We start from the raw sequence: 17,097 nt of genomic DNA on the forward strand, positions 1-17,097 counted from the left end.
CCCCCACACAGAGCGGAACCCCCCACACAGAGCGGAACCCCCCCCACACAGAGCGGAACCCCCCCACACAGAGCGGAACCCCCCCACACAGAGCGGAACCCCCACACACAGAGCGGAACCCCCACACAGAGCGGAACCCCCACACAGAGCGGAACCCCCACACACAGAGCGGAACCCCCCCCACAGAGCGGAACCCCCCCACACAGAGCGGAACCCCCACACACAGAGCGGAACCCCCCCACACACAGAGCGGAACCCCCACACAGAGCAGAACCCCCCCACACAGAGCGGAACCCCACACACAGAGCGGAACCCCCCCACACACAGAGCGGAACCCCCCCACACACAGAGCGGAACCCCCACACAGAGCGGAACCCCCCCACACAGAGCGGAACCCCCCCCACACAGAGCGGAACCCCCCACACAGAGCGGAACCCCCCACACAGAGCGGAACCCACACACACAGAGCGGAACCCCCACACACAGAGCGGAACCCCCACACACACACAGAGCGGAACCCCCACACACACACAGAGCGGAACCCCCCCACACACACAGAGCGGAACCCACACACACAGAGCGGAACCCCCACACAGAGCGGAACCCTCACACAGAGCGGAACCCCCACACACAGAGCGGAACCCTCACACAGAGCGGAACCCCCCCACACAGAGCGGAACCCCCCACACAGAGCGGAACCCCCACACACAGAGCGGAACCCCCACACACAGAGCGGAACCCCCCCACACACACAGAGCGGAACCCCCCCACACACAGAGCGGAACCCCCACACAGAGCGGAACCCACACACAGAGCGGAACCCCCACACACACAGAGCGGAACCCCCACACACAGAGCGGAACCCCCACACACAGAGCGGAACCCCCACACACAGAGCGGAACCCCCACACAGAGCGGAACCCACACACACAGAGCGGAACCCCCACACACAGAGCGGAACCCCCACACACAGAGCGGAACCCCCACACACAGAGCGGAACCCCCACACAGAGCGGAACCCCCACACAGAGCGGAACCCCCTCACACAGAGCGGAACCCCCACACAGAGCGGAACCCCGCCACACAGAGCGGAACCCACACACACAGAGCGGAACCCCCACACACAGAGCGGAACCCCCACACAGAGCGGAACCCCCTCACACAGAGCGGAACCCCCACACACAGAGCGGAACCCCCACACACAGAACGGAACCCCCACACAGAGCGGAACCCCCACACACAGAGCGGAACCCCCCCTCACACAGAGCGGAACCCCCACACAGAGCGGAACCCCCACACACAGAGCGGACCCCCCCACACAGAGCGGACCCCCCCACACACAGAGCGGAACCCCCACACACAGAGCGGAACCCCCACACACAGAGCGGAACCCCCCCACACAGAGCGGAACCCCCACACACAGAGCGGAACCCCCACACAGAGCGGAACCCCCACACAGAGCGGAACCCCCACACACAGAGCGGAACCCCCCCCACAGAGCGGAACCCCCCCACACAGAGCGGAACCCCCACACACAGAGCGGAACCCCCCCACACACAGAGCGGAACCCCCACACAGAGCAGAACCCCCCCACACAGAGCGGAACCCCCACACACAGAGCGGAACCCCCCCACACACAGAGCGGAACCCCCCCACACACAGAGCGGAACCCCCACACAGAGCGGAACCCCCCCACACAGAGCGGAACCCCCCCACACAGAGCGGAACCCCCCCACACAGAGCGGAACCCCCCCACACAGAGCGGAACCCACACACACAGAGCGGAACCCCCACACACAGAGCGGAACCCCCACACACACACAGAGCGGAACCCCACACACACACAGAGCGGAACCCCCCCACACACACAGAGCGGAACCCACACACACAGAGCGGAACCCCCACACAGAGCGGAACCCTCACACAGAGCGGAACCCCCACACACAGAGCGGAACCCTCACACAGAGCGGAACCCCCCCACACAGAGCGGAACCCCCCCACACAGAGCGGAACCCCCACACAGAGCGGAACCCCCACACACAGAGCGGAACCCCCCCACACACACAGAGCGGAACCCCCCCACACACAGAGCGGAACCCCCACACAGAGCGGAACCCACACACAGAGCGGAACCCCCACACACACAGAGCGGAACCCCCACACACAGAGCGGAACCCCCACACACAGAGCGGAACCCCCACACACAGAGCGGAACCCCCACACAGAGCGGAACCCCCACACACAGAGCGGAACCCCCACACACAGAGCGGAACCCCCACACACAGAGCGGAACCCCCACACACAGAGCGGAACCCCCACACAGAGCGGAACCCCCTCACACAGAGCGGAACCCCCACACAGAGCGGAACCCCGCCACACAGAGCGGAACCCCCACACACAGAGCGGAACCCCCACACACAGAGCGGAACCCCCACACAGAGCGGAACCCCCTCACACAGAGCGGAACCCCCACACACAGAGCGGAACCCCCACACACAGAACGGAACCCCCACACAGAGCGGAACCCCCACACACAGAGCGGAACCCCCCCTCACACAGAGCGGAACCCCCACACAGAGCGGAACCCCCACACACAGAGCGGACCCCCCCACACAGAGCGGACCCCCCCACACACAGAGCGGAACCCCCACACACAGAGCGGAACCCCCACACACAGAGCGGACCCCCACACACACAGAGCGGGACCCCCACACACAGAGCGGACCCCCACACACACAGAGCGGACCCCCCACACACAGAGCGGACCCCCCACACACAGAGCGGACCCCCCCACACACAGAGCGGAACCCCCACACACACAGAGCGGAACCCCCACACACAGAGCGGACCCCCCCACACACAGAGCGGAACCCCCACACACAGAGCGGAACCCTCACACAGAGCGGAACCCCCACACACAGAGCGGAACCCCCCCACACACAGAGCGGAACCCCCCCACACAGAGCGGAACCCCCCCCCACACAGAGCGGAACCCCCACCCACAGAGCAGAACCCCACACACAGCGGAACCCCCCCACACACAGAGCGGAACCCCCCCACACAGAGCGGAACCCCCCCACACAGAGCGGAACCCCCACACAGAGCGGAATCCCCTCACACAGAGCGGAATCCCCTCACACACAGAGCGGAACCCCCCCCCACACAGAGCGGAACCCCCCCACACACAGAGCGGAACCCCCACACAGAGCGGAACCCCCCCACACAGAGCGGAACCCCCCCACACAGAGCGGAACCCCCTCACACAGAGCGGAACCCCCACACACAGCGGAACCCCCACACACAGCGGAAACCCCACACAGAGCGGAACCCCCACACAGAGCGGAACCCCACACACACAGAGCGGAACCCCCACACACACAGAGCGGAACCCCCACACACACAGAGCGGAACCCCCACACAGAGCGGAACCCCCACACAGAGCGGAACCCCCACACAGAGCGGAACTCCCACACACAGAGCGGAACCCCCACACACACAGAGCGGAACCCCCCACACACACACAGCGGAACCCCCACACACAGAGCGGAACCCCCACACAGAGCGGAACCCCACACACAGAGCGGAACCCCCCCATACAGAGCGGAACCCCCCCACACAGAGCGGAACCCCCACACACAGAGCGGAACCCCCCCCACACACACAGCGGAACCCCCACACACACAGCGGAACCCCCCCTCACACAGAGCGGAACCCCCCCACACACAGAGCGGAACCCCCCCACACACAGAGCGGAACCCCCCCCCACACAGAGCGGAACCCCCACACACAGAGCGCAACCCCCCCACACACACAGAGCGGAACCCCCACACACACACAGAGCGGAACCCCCACACACACACAGAGCGGAACCCCCCCCCACACACAGAGCGGAACCCCCCACACACACAGAGCGGAACCCCCCCACACACACAGAGCGGAACCCCCACACAGAGCGGAACCCCCACACACAGAGCGGAACCCCCACACACAGAGCGGAACCCCCACACAGAGCGGAACCCCCCCACACAGAGCGGAACCCCCCCACACAGAGCGGAACCCCCACACACAGAGCGGAACCCCCCCCACACACACAGCGGAACCCCCACACACACAGCGGAACCCCCCCTCACACAGAGCGGAACCCCCCCCCACACAGCAGAACCCCCCCTCACACAGAGCGGAACCCCCCCACACACAGAGCGGAACCCCCCCCCACACAGAGCGGAACCCCCCCACACACAGAGCGGAACCCCCACACACAGAGCGGAACCCCCCCACACACAGCGGAACCCCCACACAGAGCGGCTTCTCTGGAATGAGCCTGGGCCTCCCTGGGAGGACCGTGAGGGCAGGTCCCCGCTGGCCGCCGGCGCCTCTCCCAGCCGCTTGGGGCTTCCGGGCAGTTTATTCCGATCTTTCTCGGCTACTTTGGGTCCTGCTTGAGGCCCAGGGGGGGCTTCCTTAAGCCTCTCCCGACTCTGCTCTCCCTCAGGGTTTTCGTGGCTCTTCTGTGTCTGTGTGGGTGTGTGTCTCTGTGTGTGTGTGTGTGTGTGTGTGTGTGTGTGTGAGAGAGAGAGTGTGTGTGTGTGTGAGAGTGTGTGTGTGTGTGTGTGTGAGTGTATGTGTGTGTCTCTGTGTGTGTGTCTGTGTGTGAGTGTGTGTGTGTGTGTGTGAGTGTATGTGTGTGTGTCTGTGTGTGTGAGTCTGTGTGTCTGTGTGTGTGTCTGTGTGTGTCTCTGTGTGTATGTGTCTCTCTGTGTGTCTGTGTGTCTGTGTGTGTGTGTGTGTGTCTGTGTGTGTGTCTGTGTATGTGTGTCTGTGTGTGTGTGCGTGTCTGTGTGTGTCTCTGTGTGTCTGTGTGTGCGTGTCTGTGTGTGTGTGTGTCTGTGTGTGTGTGTGTGTCTGTGAGAGAGAGAGTGTATGTGTGTGTCTGTGTGTGTCTGTGTATGTGTTTGTGTGTGTCTGTGTGTGTATGTATGTGAGAGAGAGAGTGTATGTGTTTGTCTGTGTGTGGTGTGTGTGTGTGTGTGTGTGTGTGTCTGTGTGGGGGCGTGTTCCGGGGGTCCTGACCTGCCCCCTCCTTGTAGAGCACGTGCCCGCGGAGCTGTGGGAGCCCTTCTACACGGACCAGTACGCGCAGGAGCACGTGAAGCCCCCGGTGACGCGGCTTCTGCTCTCGGCCGAGCTGTACTGCCGGGCCTGGCGCCAGGCGCTGCCCCAGCTGGAGGCGCCCCCCGGCCCCTCTGCTCTGCTGGCCCTGCTGGCCCGGAGGGGCATGGTGCCCGCCCTGCTCGAGCGCCCCGTGCAGGAGGCCGACCTGAGGCACCAGCCCGTCCTCATGGTAGGCCCCGCTCAACGCCCACCGTCGCCCACCGCCACCACCCCCCGCCCATCGCCCACCACCACCACCCACCGCCACCACCACCACCACCCACCGCCACCACCCACCGCCACCACCCACCGCCACCACCCACCGCCCACCATCACCCACCACCACCCACCGCCCACCGCCCACCGCCCACCACCACCACCCACCGCCCACCGCCCACCGCCACCACCCACCGCCCACCATCACCCACCACCACCCACCGCCACCACCCACCGCCACCACCCACCGCCACCACCCACCGCCACCACCACCGCCACCACCCACCGCCACCACCACCACCACCACCCACCGCCCACCACCACCCACCGCCACCACCCACCGCCACCACCCCCCGCCACCACCCCCCGCCCATCGCCCACCACCACCACCCACCGCCACCACCCACCGTCACCACCCACCACCCACCGCCCACCGCCACCGCCCACCGCCACCGCCCACCGCCACCACCCACCGCCACCACCCACCGCCACCACCCACCGCCCACCATCACCCACCACCACCACCACCGCCACCACCCACCGCCACCACCCACCGCCACCACCACCACCACCACCCACCGCCACCACCCACCGCCACCACCCACCGCCCACCGCCCACCGCCACCGCCCACCGCCACCACCCACCGCCCACCATCACCCACCACCACCCACCGCCACCACCCACCGCCACCACCCACCGCCACCACCCACCGCCACCACCACCGCCACCACCCACCGCCACCACCACCACCACCACCCACCGCCCACCACCACCACCGCCACCACCCACCGCCACCACCCACCGCCACCACCCACCGCCACCACCCACCGCCCACCGCCCACCGCCACCGCCCACCGCCACCACCCACCGCCCACCCACCACCACCACCGCCCACCGCCACCACCCACCGCCACCACCCACCACCGCCCACCACCCACCGCCACCACCCACCGCCCACCCCCACCGCCACCGCCCACCGCCCACGCCCACCGCCCACCGCACCGCCCACCGCCCACCCCCACCACCCACCGCCCACCATCCACCGCCACCACGCCCATCCACCGCCACCACCCACCGCCCACCATCCACCGCCACCACCCACCGCCATCACCCACCACCACCACCACCGCCACCGCCCACCGCCACCACCCACTGCCCACCATCACCCACCACCACCACCACCGCCACCACCCACCGCCACCACCCACCGCCACCACCCACCGCCACCCGCCCACCGCCACCACCCACCGCCACCACCACCACCACCACCCACCGCCACCACCACCACCACCACCCACCGCCACCACCCACCGCCACCACCCACCGCCACCACCCACCGCCACCACCCACCGCCCATCGCCCACCGCCCATCGCCCACCGCCACCGCCCACCGCCACCACCCACTGCCACCACCCACCGCCCATCGCCCACCGCCACCACCCCCCGCCCACCGCCTACCATCAGCCCCCCCTCTGCCCACCATCCACCGCCACCACCCACCGCCATCACCCACCACCACCACCACCGCCACCACCCACCGCCACCACCCACCACCACCACCCACCGCCACCACCCACCGCCACCGCCCACCGTCACCACCCACCGCCCACTGCCCACCGCCACCGCCCACCGCCACCACCCACCACCACCACCCACCGCCCACCATCACCCACCACCACCCACCGCCACCACCCACCGCCACCACCCACCGCCCACCATCACCCACCACCACCCACCGCCACCGCCCACCGCCACCACCCACCGCCACCACCCACCGCCCACCACCACCCACCGCCCACCACCCCACCGCCACCCACCGCCACTGCCCACCGCCACCACCCACCGCCACCACCCACCGCCACCGCCCACCGCCCACCACCACCACCCACCGCCACCACCCACCGCCCACCGCCCACCACCACCACCCACCGCCCACCATCACCCACTGCCACCGCCCACCGCCCACCGCCCACCATCACCACCCCTCTGCCCACCATCCACCGCCACCACCCACTGCCCACCATCACCCACCACCACCACCCACCGCCCACCGCCTACCATCAGCCCCCCTTCTGCCCACCACCCACCACCACCGCCCACCACCCACCATCACCCACCACCACCACCCACCGCCCACCGCCTACCATCAGCCCCCCTTCTGCCCACCACCCACCACCACCGCCCACCGCCCACCATCACCCACCACCACCACCACCGCCACCGCCCACCGCCACCACCCACCGCCCACCATCACCCACTGCCACCGCTGACCGCCAACCACCCACCGCCCATCATCCACCGCCACCACCCACCGCCAACCACCCACCACCAACCGCCCACCGCCCACCGCCCACCACCCGCCGCCCAGCATCACCCACCCCCACCCACCGCCCACCATCACCCACCCCCCACCCCCCACTGCCCACCACCCACCATCCACCGCCACCACGCACTGCCCACCGCCTACCATCAGCCCCCCCTCTGCCCACCACCCACCACCCGCCGCCCACCATCACCCACCCCCACCCACCGCCCACCATCATCCACCGCCCACCGCCCACCACCATCCACCGCCAACCCCCCAAAGGCTCCTCCAACTAGGCCAGGTTCCTCCCAGCAACACTCCTCCCACCAGGCATGGGTCCCCCCAAAAGATACTCCTCTGGCCCTTGAGGACTTGCCTATATGCCGCCTTCTCCCCCTCCCTCCCCGCCCAGAGCCTAAGACCTCACAGCCCAGCCCACCGGGCGTGGCTCCTCTCCCCAGGGCCCACCGCCAGCCCGCCCTGCCCCTCACGCCCCCCACTCCCGATCCTCCCCTTCACGCACATACACGGACACACTCACACATTCTCTCTCTCTCTCACACACACACTCACACACACACACACACACAGTCTCACACACACCCACACACATACACACACATGCTCACACACACACACACACACACACGCACGTGCGCGCACACACACACGCACACCCTGTCCCTCCCTTCTGTCCCCGCAGGGCGCCCACCTGGCTGTCATTGACGCACTCATGGTGGCCTTCGCCTCCGAGTGGACAAAGACGCTGCCCAGCCCGCTGGCGCTGGCCAGCCTGGAGCACAAGCTCCTCTTCTGGGTGGACACGGTAGGCGGCTGGGCGGGCGGGCGGCCGGCCGGCCGGGGCGGGCTGGGGCTGGGCCGGGCTGCAGGCCGGGCGGCCGGGCGGGTCGGGCCGGGGCCGGGGTGCCCGTGCCCGGAGCACTGAGCCCTCCTGCCCCCAGACGGTCCGGTAGGCGGCCGGCCGGCCGGCCGGGCGGGCGGGGTGGGTGGGGCGGGCCGGGGCCGGGGTGCCTGTGCCCGGAGCACTGAGCCCTCCTGCCCCCAGACGGTCCGGCGGCTGCAGGAGAAGACGGAGCAGGAGGCAGCCCGGAGAGCAGGGCCCGCGGCGCTTGCAGACGGGGTGGCCCCCGCGCAGCCCTCGGTGAGGCCCGGGCAGGAGGTGGGCGGAAGGACGGACAGTCCAGGGCCGGGTGGGCAGAGCGGCTGTTCCTGCCCTGAGGGTGTTAGAGGTGACTCTGTCTTCCTCCCTCCCCCTCCTCCACTCCGCTCCCCTCCCCGGGCCTGCTCCTCTCCTCTGCCTCTCTGGCGTCAGTGCCCCACACGCTGGTACTGGAAGCTGGTTCCTGTAAGTGGGGCCCTCTGCCCCGTCTGCCTGCCTGCTTGTCGCTCTGTCTGTCTGCCTGTCTGCTCCTCCTCCTACCTCCCCAGCTGTGAGCAAAGGAGGTGTGACCCCCAGCCCCGGGGGACAGAGAACCCCTCTGAACCGAGAGGGGGAATCTGCTGTTCACTGAGCGGCAGATCCCCCCACCGTCAGAGGGTAGATCTCCCGTTAGCTTGTCAGCCTGGGCTGCGGGGGGAGTCCGGACCCCAGCCCGTCAGACACGGCCCTGACCCTGATGGGGCAGGCGATGGTGCGACCCCTTCCAGCCGGAGGACGGCCCGCACCCAGAGGGGGCGGACTCTCCTGGGGACAGATCCAGCCTTGGGGTGGGAGGTGCCCATCCCTGCAGCACAGGGGAAGTGACCGCTGGCTGTGGGGCGGCCTGGGGCTGGATGGGTCCCTGCCTTTTCTCACTCCAGGCCTCTTGCCCCAACCGTGGGGCCTAGGTTGGGGTTCCTCTCCTTTTGCTTACCTGCTTCCTTTCCCTGAGCTGGGCCTGGGTCTTTGTGGGGGGAGGATTCCCTGCATGGAGGCTGCTCTGTGGGGTCCCCTCAGGCTGGGAGGCGCCGGGGTCCCCAAAGCCGGCCAGAGTGCAGGCAGGGAGCTGGCCGGCCAAGGGCTCGGACGGGGCTCAGGGCTTCCTCCCTGCTCCCGGAGGTGTGCTCGGGCCGGCAGTCAGCACCCTCCCCCGCTGACGGCTGCTCCTCTCCCCCCAGCACGCAATTGCCTTCTGTTTGAAGGAGTCGGGGAGCAAACCCCCCATGGTAATGTATCCCCCACCCCGGTCCCAGGAGCCCCTCCCCAGCCCCCACGCTGGCCTGGCTGCTCGAAGACACCTCCTCTGCCTGCTGCTGCCCTCCCCCGCTCCAGGCTGGCCCTCACTCTGGCTCTGGGACCCCCCCTCGTGGCGGAAACCCCAAGCTTCCCTGCCCAGCCTGCATGAGCACCAGCCTGAGGGCCAGCCTGGCCTCTGACCTGACCTGACTCCCACCCGCAGATCCGGTATCGCAAGGACCGCACTGCAGCCCGATGTGCCCCCTGCTTTCCCACCGTGACTGGCCTCCAGGACCTGTCCAGCGGGGCCGCCCTGGCCGCCACGATCCACTGCTACTGTCCCCAGCTGCTGAGACTGGAGGGTGAGTGACGAGGCCGGCCCAGACGCCCTCCCCGGGCCCGGCGTCCAGGCGTCTGCTCCCCGAGTGGTGCGGCTGCGACCAGTGCAGCTTCCAGCGTCGGCCGACCTGGCTTTAACCTCTTCCCCTGATTAGCTGTGCGACTTCACATAGTGTCTAAACTGGTCTGTGCTTCATAAGATTCATTCCTGCAGCAAATATTTCTAGAGTTAACTGTGTGCCAGACTTCGTTTTAGAGGCCAGGGATCCAGTGGCTCACATTCTAGTTTGGAGAGAGAGACAGCACGTTCATCTGGAAGAAAGTGTTCGGTGCTGGAGAGTGCTGGGCCATCAGGAAAGTTTGTTTAAGGTTTTTAGAGAGAGAGGAAGGGAGAGAAACATCGATGCCAGAGTGAGACTCCTGCACACCCCTTCTGGGGATTGAGCCCACAACCCAGGCATGTGCCTGACCGAATGGAACCGTTCGGTGCATGGAGGACACCCGCCACTGAGCCACACCAGCAGGCAGGGGAGCGTTTTGAGTTGAGTTCTTGGGGACTGGTGGCCTAGGTTTGGAAGTAACCATGCAGAGACCTGAACCAATACCTATCTCAGTGCCCACCTGGTGGAGGGTGCCTGGCGCTAGACCCACAGGAGGCCTCCTTTTTCTGGGGCCCCTTCTCATAGCCCGGCATTCTGTGCCCACAGAGGTGTGCCTCAAGGACCCCATGTCGGTGGCGGACAGCCTGTACAACCTCCAGCTGGTGCAGGATTTCTGCGCCTCCCGCCTTCCCCGTGGGTGCCCACTGTCCCTGGAGGACCTGCTCTATGTGCCACCACCCCTCAAGGTAAGGCCGCTTCGGGCCTGTGGGCAGGTGGGCATCCAGGACCGTGGTCCCTGGGCTCACCCTGCCTTCCGCTTCCAGGTCAACCTCGTGGTGCTGTTGGCGGAGATGTTCATGTGCTTCGAGGTGCTGAAGCCGGACTTCGTGCAGGCCAAGGACCTGCCTGACGGCCACGGTGAGGCCTGGCCCGGGGTCCAGGTGGGGGGTGGGGGCCGAGCTCCGACTGACCCTCCTCTCTCTGCTGCAGCCGCGTCCCCCCAGGCCACCGAGGCCTCCACCCCTCAGAACAGCAGCGGCAGTAGGTACGCTTTCCCACGGGGTGAGAGTCCGCACCTGGTGCTCCTCCTCCCGCTGGTCTCTGGGACAGGCTCAGGGATGCTCTGCTGGGCCCCGGGAGAGGTGAGGGCGGGGCCCTGGCTGACGCGCATCTCTTGGCAGTTCTCCTGTCTTCAACTTCCGCCATTCACTCCTGTCACCTGGTGGCCCCCAGTCCCCACTCCGAGGATCCACAGGTGAGGGCACAGGATGTCCCTGAAACCCCCGCCCTAAAGACCACCCAGCTGATTCATGTCACCTTTGACCCCTCCACTGGGTCTCTTTGGCCCAGTAACACTCATTGACCCCCACACTGACCAGTGGCTCAACAGGACTTTCTAATAACATTAAACGGCCCCCGCTATCCATCCACATAGTGACCATCGGTGACTCACCCAGGGAGACCCCTGGCCTACCCCACCATGGCTCCCAGTGACCCCACCCCCTAGTGACCAGTGAGTGGCCCCCCTCATAGTGACCACCAAGTGACCCCTCCCCACCCTCCCAGGCTCACTGAAGTCCTCCCCATCCATGTCCCATATGGAGGCCCTGGGCAAGGCCTGGAACCGGCAGCTCAGGTGAGTGCATCTCCAGGGCCTGGGCAGTGGAGGGGCTGGGCCAGCTGGGGCTGGGGTGGGGCCGGGGCTTGACCCAGGGGCTGACCCCTCCCTCTGGCCGCCCAGCCGCCCCCTCTCCCAGGCTGTGTCATTCAGCACCCCCTTTGGCCTGGACAGCGACGTGGATGTTGTCATGGGAGACCCGGTCCTTCTCCGCTCTGTCAGCTCCGACAGCCTGGGCCCCCCGCGCCCTGCGCCGGCCCTGGCCCCCGCCCACCCGCCCCCGGAGCCTGGAGACCTGCCCACCATCGAGGAAGCCCTGCAGATCATCCACAGCGCCGAGCCCCGGCTGCTCCCGGACGGGGCTGCTGACGGCAGCTTCTACCTCCACTCGCCCGAGGGGCCCTCCAAACCCCCGCTGGTCTCCCCCTACCCCCCCGACAAAGCACCTGCCTACTTGCCCCACGAGAGCCCCTCAAAACTGTCTCCCTGCCGGGCAGGGGAGGTACTGTCTGAGGGCTCCCCGAAGGCGGGGCCTTCAGCCTCAGCTGCCAGCAACTCTGAAGTGAAGATGACCAGCTTTGCTGAACGCAAGAAGCAGCTGGTGAAGGCCGAGGCCGAGGCGGGAGCGGGCTCCCCGGCGCCCGCCCCCGCGGAACCGGCAGCCCTGAGCTCGGAGATGAGTGAGCTGGGAGCCCGGCTGGAGGAGAAGCGGCGGGCCATAGAGGCCCAGAAACGGCGGATCGAAGCCATCTTTGCCAAGCACCGCCAGCGCCTGGGCAAGAGCGCCTTCCTGCAGGTGCAGCCCCGGGAGGCCGGAGGGGAGGCGGAGGCCGAGGCCGAGGCGGAGGCGGAGGCAGAGGCAGGCCCTGCCCCTGGTGGGGAGCGGCCAGCGGGGGAGGGCCAGGGTGAGCCGTCCCCACGGCCCAAGGCAGTGACTTTCTCACCAGAACTGGGCCCAGTGCCCCCCGAGGGCCTGGGGGACTATAACCGGGCAGTCAGCAAGCTGAGCGCTGCCCTGAGCTCATTGCAGCGGGATATGCAGAGGCTCACAGACCAGCAGCAGCGGCTCCTGGTCCCGCCCGAGGCCCCCGGACCCACCCCACCTCCCGCTTCGTGGGTCATCCCTGTCCCCGTGGCGGGTCCCAAGGCTGCGTCTGCCAGCCCCACACGGCGAGCCCCCGCCGCCCGGCGCAGCCCCGGGCCTGGCCCCAGCCCCACACCCCGCAGCCCGAAGCACGCGCGGCCAGCGGAACTGCGGCTGGCGCCCCTGACCAGGGTGCTCACGCCTCCCCACGACGTAGACAGCCTCCCGCACCTGCGCAAGTTCTCGCCGAGCCAGGTGCCCATGCAGACGCGCTCCTCCATCCTCCTGGCGGAGGGGCCGCCTCCAGAGGAGCCCGCGGCCAGGCCGGGCCTCATCGAGATCCCCCTGGGCAGCTTGGAAGAGCCCTCGGCCGAGGATGAGGGGGATGGGAGCCCCCCTGGTGCTGACGACTCCCTAGAGGAGGACGGCTCTTCAGAGGGAGCTCCCCGCACTGGGCTGGGCTTCTTCTATAAGGTGAGCCGCCTGGCGGGCGGGGGCTGGGATGCATGGATGGGAGAGGGGAGGTGGGGGGTGTTGGAACGATGGACGCACGCATGGTCAGGCGGATGGGTAGAAGGTGGGCTGATGGGTAGAGGGTGGGCTGATGGGTAGAGGGTGGGCTGATGGGTAGAGGGTGGGCGGATGGGTAGAGGGTGGGCTGATGGGTAGAGGGTGGGCGGATGGGTAGAGGGTGGGCTGATGGGTAGAGGGTGGGCGGATGGGTAGAGGGTGGGCGGATGGGTAGAAGGTGGGCGGATGGGTAGAGGGTGGGCGGATGGGTAGAGGGTGGGCGGATGGGTAGAAGGTGGGCGGATGGGTAGAAGGTGGGCGGATGGGTAGAGGGTGGGCGGATGGGTAGAAGGTGGGCGGATGGGTAGAGGGTGGGCGGATGGGTAGAAGGTGGGTGGATGGGGGCTAGGTGACCACATGGGAGTGGGCAGTGTGCGCGGCCGGATGGACAGATAGGTGGGGTGTGTGGACACAGATGGGGGTGTGCTGATGGATAGATGGTTCGGTGATGGACAGAATGGACAAATAGGGCAAGGGTCATCAACATCTCCTTCCCCCTTCTGCTGTCTCCTTCACACGCCCCCTTCCTTCCAGTGGCCTTGCCAGTCCCCCTTCCTGACCTTGTCCTATTTCCCATTACTCTTCATCCTTATGGCACTCAGCCTGGGCCACATCTCTCACCTGGACACCTGCAGTCACATTTTAAAAAAGATTTTTTAAATTGATTTCAGAGAAGGGAGAGGGAGAAACACCAATGTTGATCAGCTGCCTCCTGCACACCCCACACTGGGGATGGAGCCCACAACCTGACCATGTGCCCTGACTGGGCATTGAACTGTGACCTCCTGGTTCAAAGGTTGATGCTCAGCCACTGAGCCACGCCGGCCAGGCTGCTGTTATATTTTGACTGGTATGCACTGACCCCCTCTAGCAAATACCTGCCATTTCCAACTGAGCAGCCAGAGATGTTCAGAGTGCAGATTGGTCCTGGTCACTGTCCTATTAAAAACCACCGAAACCCCCTTTGCTCTTAGCTAAACCCAGTCCTTAGGCCCTGCTCGATCCTGTGCAATGCCGTCCTCCCAACTCCGCGTCCCGACGCGTCTCCTGCTGCCCCCATGCATGCTGGGCTAGTGCTGCCTCAGGGCCCTTGTACGTGCTCCCTCTGCTCTCCTCCCTCCTCCTCCCCTGGGTGCTCCTTCAGGAAGCCTGCAGACTGGCAGCTGTTGGTGCGGTAGCACATGCCTTCCCCACTGGGTCAGTGCTTTGTGGGAGAACTCCCAGGTCTGCCCTGCCCTGCCCTGCCCTGCCCTGCGTGTCAGTACTCAGCACGTGGGGCTGTGCATAACGTGGGCGCCAGCTAAATGCCTTTAGAACAATCACAAACCGAAAGTACAGGTGAGTGGCTGGCGGCTGGGCTGACCGGTCCAGGGAGACACCAGCTGGACTCTGCCTGCCCCAGGATGAAGACAAGCCCGAGGACGAGATGGCCCAAAAGCGAGCCAGCCTGCTGGAGCGGCAGCAGCGGCGGGCGGAGGAGGTGCAGCGCCGGAAGCAGTGGCAGGAGGCCAAGAGAGAGCAGCAGAGGGAGGAGGCTGCACGGTGAGGCCGGGCAGTCCAGGGACCCTTGCACCCGAGACCCCGTCACCCGCCTGACGGCCCCCTCCCTCCACCTGTAGGCTGGCCCAGGAGGAGGTGGTGCCTGCGCCCCCCGCGCCCGCTGCAGAGGAGGTGGGCCCCCGGCGTGGGGACTTCACTCGGCTGGAGTATGAGCGCCGGGCCCAGCTGAAGCTGATGGATGACCTGGACAAGGTGCTGCGGCCGCGGGCCTCGGGGCCAGGCCGGGGCGGACGGAGGGCCCCCCGGCCACGCTCGGGCTGCTGTGATGACTCTGCTCTGGCTCGAAGCCCAGCCCGCGGCTTGCTGGGTGAGGACCGGGGGAAGGGGTGGATATATTGTGGGGGCCACATGTGGGTGAGGAAGGTCTCAGGTAGGACTGTCCTGCCTGCTCGGTGAACACTTCCAAAGGGTGTGGGTTGCGGTAGAGTAAGGGCTGTTGGGCAGAGTTGGCTTAATAGATGAAGCTCCTTGGGTACGTTTGGGGGTGAGAGGTTTCTGCTCGGGCTGCATAGGGTGAGGGTTTGGGGGCAGGGATGACCTCACATTCCCTCCCCATCTGCCAGGCAAGGCCCCGCTGGGCACTTGGGGAGATGAGGGGCTTGGAGTGGGGTCTGACCCATGCACTCTCCCCTAGGTTCCCGGCTCAGCAAGGTCTACTCCCAGTCTACCCTGTCCCTGTCCACAGTGGCCAACGAGGCCCCCAATAACCTTGGCGTGAAGAGGTCCACGTCTCGGTGAGTTTGGCCTCTCAGTTTATATGTGCATATATGAGCTTTTGAGAGTGACATGGCATGAGTGAGTGTATCTGCCACTAAAGGCTGAAAGGGCAGCTACAAGGACAAGTGGGGTGTCTGTCCTGAGGGACAGGACCTACGGCTGTGCTGAGGCCCTGAGCGAGGGCACTGCATGCACTGGGCGTGCACAGCGCACGGTACGGCTCCCTCTGCAGAGGGTGCAGGCTGTTCCTTCCCTAGCCCCCTGCACACTGCAGCTTCACTTGCCCAGCCCCAGCCTGCGTCTCCCCGTCCTTCCCCGCAGGGCCCCGTCCCCGTCGGGCCTCATGTCCCCAAGCCGCCTTCCTGGCAGCCGCGACTGGGAGAACGGCAGCACGGCCTCCTCGCCCGCCTCAGTGCCTGAGTACACCGGTGAGTGGGCGCAGGTGGCCGGTGCTGGGCCCCCCCCCCCTGCCCCTCCCTGCCCCTCCCTGCTGACTGCCCTGCCCCCAGGTCCCCGGCTGTACAAGGAGCCCAGCGCCAAGTCCAACAAGTTCATCATCCACAACGCCCTGTCGCACTGCTGCCTGGCGGGCAAGGTGAACGAGCCGCAGAAGAACCGCATTCTTGAGGTCAGTCAGTGCCCAGGGTGGGTCCGGCGGGAGGGGTGGGGCCTCGCCGTGCTGGCTGACCGCCCCCTGCCCACCAGGAAATTGAGAAGAGCAAGGCCAACCACTTCCTGATCCTCTTCCGGGACTCAAGCTGCCAGTTCCGGGCCCTGTACACGCTGTCAGGGGAGACGGAGGAGCTGACCCGGCTGGCGGGCTACGGCCCCCGCACCATCACGCCCGCCATGGTTGAAGGCATCTACAAGTACAACTCTGACCGCAAGCGCTTCACCCAGATCCCCGCCAAGACCATGTCCATGAGCGTGGATGCCTTCACCATCCAGGGGCACCTCTGGCAGAGCAAGAAGCCCACCACCCCCAAGAAGGGGAGTGGTACCCCCAAATAGCCCTGCCCGGGTGGTGCACGGCCACCACCCTCTCAGACACTCAGGGGGGGTTCCTGGGTCCTGTCTGTCCCTAACCTTGTCTGCGTGGGGCTGGAGTCCCCACCCTCTAATTTTCGTCTCATCCTGCTGTGGGGCTGAGCTGGGAGGTTCAGGGACTCAGGGCTCAGCTCAGTCCCCCGTCTGTCCTCCTACCTTCTTGAATAAAATAATTTAAAGTGACCTTGAGCACTGGCGTCGCCCGAGGCTGG

General features: G+C 66.8%; 1 protein-coding gene across 3 annotated transcripts in view; it reads left to right on the forward strand.

Annotated features, from left to right (window-relative positions):
* Window positions 1–17,068, forward strand: part of CAMSAP3 (calmodulin regulated spectrin associated protein family member 3) — a 23,376-nt gene extending 6,308 nt beyond the window's left edge. The window contains exons 2-19 of one of the 3 annotated variants that reach the window (XM_084883814.1): window positions 5,088–5,341; window positions 8,377–8,499; window positions 8,740–8,835; window positions 9,007–9,039; window positions 9,792–9,839; window positions 10,073–10,211; window positions 10,896–11,035; window positions 11,114–11,207; window positions 11,280–11,334; window positions 11,471–11,544; window positions 11,856–11,925; window positions 12,031–13,465; window positions 14,964–15,103; window positions 15,181–15,428; window positions 15,756–15,855; window positions 16,160–16,266; window positions 16,348–16,466; window positions 16,544–17,068. In XM_084883814.1, coding sequence (XP_084739940.1) covers window positions 5,088–5,341; window positions 8,377–8,499; window positions 8,740–8,835; window positions 9,007–9,039; window positions 9,792–9,839; window positions 10,073–10,211; window positions 10,896–11,035; window positions 11,114–11,207; window positions 11,280–11,334; window positions 11,471–11,544; window positions 11,856–11,925; window positions 12,031–13,465; window positions 14,964–15,103; window positions 15,181–15,428; window positions 15,756–15,855; window positions 16,160–16,266; window positions 16,348–16,466; window positions 16,544–16,849 — 3,581 coding nt within the window. In that variant the 3' untranslated portion in view covers window positions 16,850–17,068. The remainder of the gene's footprint in view (window positions 1–5,087; window positions 5,342–8,376; window positions 8,500–8,739; window positions 8,836–9,006; window positions 9,040–9,791; window positions 9,840–10,072; window positions 10,212–10,895; window positions 11,036–11,113; window positions 11,208–11,279; window positions 11,335–11,470; window positions 11,545–11,855; window positions 11,926–12,030; window positions 13,466–14,963; window positions 15,104–15,180; window positions 15,429–15,755; window positions 15,856–16,159; window positions 16,267–16,347; window positions 16,467–16,543) is intronic. The other 2 variants (XM_084883815.1, XM_084883816.1) reach the window with 2 other exon arrangements.
* Window positions 17,069–17,097: the final 29 nt, after the last annotated feature.

The sequence above is a fragment of the Pipistrellus hanaki genome (genome assembly GCF_964339955.1).
Source record: "Pipistrellus hanaki genome assembly, chromosome: 5".
Lineage (NCBI taxonomy): Eukaryota > Metazoa > Chordata > Mammalia > Chiroptera > Vespertilionidae > Pipistrellus > Pipistrellus hanaki.